The sequence below is a fragment of the Seriola lalandi genome, unplaced genomic scaffold (assembly GCF_002814215.2).
Source record: "Seriola lalandi dorsalis isolate HSWRI2012SDOR001 ecotype SW California unplaced genomic scaffold, Sedor1 jcf7180002054135, whole genome shotgun sequence".
NCBI lineage: Eukaryota > Metazoa > Chordata > Actinopteri > Carangiformes > Carangidae > Seriola > Seriola lalandi.
The window spans coordinates 1-3,058 of record NW_019524688.1 but is presented as its reverse complement, the minus strand read 5'-3'; the positions used below and the strand labels follow the sequence as shown (position 1 = coordinate 3,058).

The window sequence follows — 3,058 nt, the reverse complement described above, 5'->3', positions numbered from 1 at the left end:
TAATGTGTCATGTACCTTTGCTTTGGCCACAGCTTCCATGTTGCTGGAGAGGTCATCGATCTCCATCTTGTATTCACTCTTTTCCTTCTCAAGCTTCTGCTTGACACGCTGGAGGTTGTCGATCTGCTCTCCCAGCTCAGCAACGCTGTCAGCCTGCTTCTTGCGAAGAGCAGCAGCGGTGGCTTCATGCTGCAGAGTGGACTCCTCAAGGTCACGACGGAGCTTCTGGAACTCAGCCTCACGCTTCTTGTTCATCTCAATCTGAGCAGCAGTGGCACCACCGGCCTCCTCCAGCCTCTCACTGATCTCCTCCAGTTCCCTGGAGAGGTCAGCCCTCTGCTTCTCAACCTTGGCACGAGCAGCACGCTCAGCCTCAATCTCTTCCTCCAGTTCCTCAATACGGGCCTGTTAAATGTAGATATGTTGTCTTTCAGTAAACATTCAATGTTAAAACACAACATACTAAAGGATTGCACTAATGTTATATGTAATACAATATAACAGTTACCTGAAGCTCCTTGATCTTCTTCTGAAGCTGAGCGCCCATTGACTGCTCATCCTCAACCTTGCTAAGGAGCTGGCTGATTTCAAAGTCCTTCCTGTGAGAATAATAAAGTGCATAGTCAGAGTTCATCCAAGCTATTGAGTGTGTAAAGAGACATGATAGTTATTTTAAAAATGAGATGAAAACTAATTCTGTTACTTTTTCAGTTTCTCCTCAGACTGCTGCTTGTCATTCTCAAGATCCATGATAGATTCCTGGGCCAGCTTCAGATCACCCTCAAGCTTTCTCTTGGCTCTCTCAAGGTCCATACGCAGCTTCTTCTCTTGCTCCAAAGATCCCTCAAGCTGCACATTGATATGAATTTGTAATTTTCATGTTCAAGAAAAATCATGTTTTGCCAACCCAAGAGACTTTGTAAACTTACATCATCAACTTGCTGCTCAAGCTTGGTCTTGGCCTTGGTCAGAGTGTTGACTTTGTCTTCCTCTGCCTGCAGGTCATCAAGAGTCTGCTGATGAGCCTCCTGAAGGGCTTTCTTTTCCTTGGTCAGCTTAGCAATGCTCTCATCCTGAGAAGCCATCTCCTCTGTCAGGTTCTTCACCTATGTTTACAAGAAAGTTGTTGTTATTAAGCAAGTAATAATCCTGAATTTCCTTCATCTGCTGGATATATTCATTTTGACAAACCTTGTTCTCAGTGGCATGTTTCTCCTTTTCCACTTTGGCCAAGGTAAGTTCCAGGTCATCAATATCCTTCTTGAGCTCAGAGCATTCATCCTCCAGCTTTCTCTTCTTAGCAGTAAGCTCAGCATTGATTTCCTCTTCATCCTCCAGTCTCTCAGTTGTTTCTTTGAGTTTGGCCTCCAGCTGAATCTTGCTCTTGATGAGTCCCTCACATCTCTCCTCAGCATCTGACAGATTCTCTGATTCCTAGTTCATTGTATGGACGTAACGTGTTAGCACATCAATGTCTTATCGCAGAAACATGAAAAATTACAGCTGTCTGCTCATTTGTACTTACGGATGCCACTTGGAGCTGCAGATCATTTTTCTCCTGCAGAAGAGACACCATCTTCTCTTCCAGTTCCTTCTTCTTGGCCAGTGCAGTAGCCAAGTCAGTTTTCATCTTCTCATAGTTTTCCTTCATCTCAGCCAGCTCCTTCTCAGTTTCAGCACTCTTCAGCAGTGGCTTGATCTTGTAGTACACCTTCATCCATGGCCAGTGCTTGACATTCATGAATGAGCGGACGTTGTACTGGATGGTATAGATGGCTTCCCTGTGGAGAAGAAGTTTGCATTATAGATAAAGTCATCTTTATTACTCCTACCGTGACTATGTCATGTGTGTCTCATAATTAGCATTTTTCAACATGCCTCCTTTCCATCATCTTCACAAACTCCTTTCTCATGAGGTAACCACGGCAGAGAGCCTGAGTCATGGTAACCAGAGTAGCAAGTTTTTCATCTCTCATCTCCTCAAGGGTACCCAGCAAACCGGCCTTGAAGAACACCTGAATAAACAGACAATAAAATTTTAAGTACCCCACATAGTTCAAGAGCTGTATACCAAGGGTGTTTCATAAATGGCAATATGGCTTCTGTGCATCACTTCTCCCTTGGCACAAGGTCTGACTTTGCACCAAGTTAATTTAAATTCAGTAATTTTGTTTTGAGAAATACTGCCAATTAACAGGCAAAAAAAAACTGGAGAAAAAGTCAACCTCTTTTGTAATTATAGTGAAGTATAACAAGGAGCACATGATGCTTACCTTGGTGTGTCCGAATTTGTACTGTTCATGATCAACATCAATGGATCCAAGTAGCTTCTCTGCAGCCTTCTTGTTGTCAATGAACTGGCCCTCAGGGATGACACTGGCATTCAGTACCTTGTACCTTTTATGAGAGAGTTAACGATCAGCAATTTGTGTTCACCGTTAGAAATCATTCAAATCAAATTCACTGATACCTCTGTTTGAAGTCACCGTAGAGGATTCTGCTGGGGAAACCTTTTCTGCAGATTCTGATACCCTCCAGCACACCGTTACACCTGAGCTGGTGGATGACCAGGAAATTCTCCATCAGACCTGTAGAAAAGACATTTCGTAATATCTTTGGTAAATAAATATTTATTCTGAACATAGACACATCTAAATAAACCATACAAACAAAACCAAACCACCCTTCATAGACTCAGGTGAAATTATTTTGTGTATGTACCTGGAGTCTTTGACTCATTGGGAATCAGGCAGCGCACAAAGTGAGGATGGGTGCTCCTCAAGTTGGTCATCAGCTTGCCCAAGTTCTCCTATAGGAAGAAAATACTCATTCTTGTTATGAAATCTAGCATTTAAGTTTAAGTTAAGTTATGAAGTGAGATATGATTTGTTATTTCTCAGTATACAATGTTAACGCTTACCCTGAACTGTGAAGACACAGTCTGCATAGAGCCACCCTTCTTCTTGCCTCCCTTCTTTCCACCAATCTCTTTTGATAATAAGTACAAAGGCTTTGTTAGACTAACTAGTCACAGGGACACATGTAACATTTAGTTAAA

At 42.5% G+C, this 3,058-nt stretch overlaps 1 protein-coding gene across 1 annotated transcript; it reads right to left on the bottom strand.

Annotated features, from left to right (window-relative positions):
- Nucleotides 1–6: 6 nt before the first annotated feature.
- LOC111653002 (uncharacterized) lies at nt 7–2,988 on the bottom strand (the record flags this gene model as incomplete). The annotated part of the gene is made up of 11 exons (XM_023403439.1): nt 7–405; nt 509–599; nt 704–849; nt 930–1,106; nt 1,192–1,434; nt 1,526–1,781; nt 1,879–2,015; nt 2,274–2,397; nt 2,471–2,588; nt 2,722–2,809; nt 2,921–2,988. Coding segments are annotated over 11 exons (1,847 nt in total), but the record flags the coding sequence as incomplete, so codon positions are not given.
- Between the last annotated feature and the right edge of the window lie 70 nt (nt 2,989–3,058).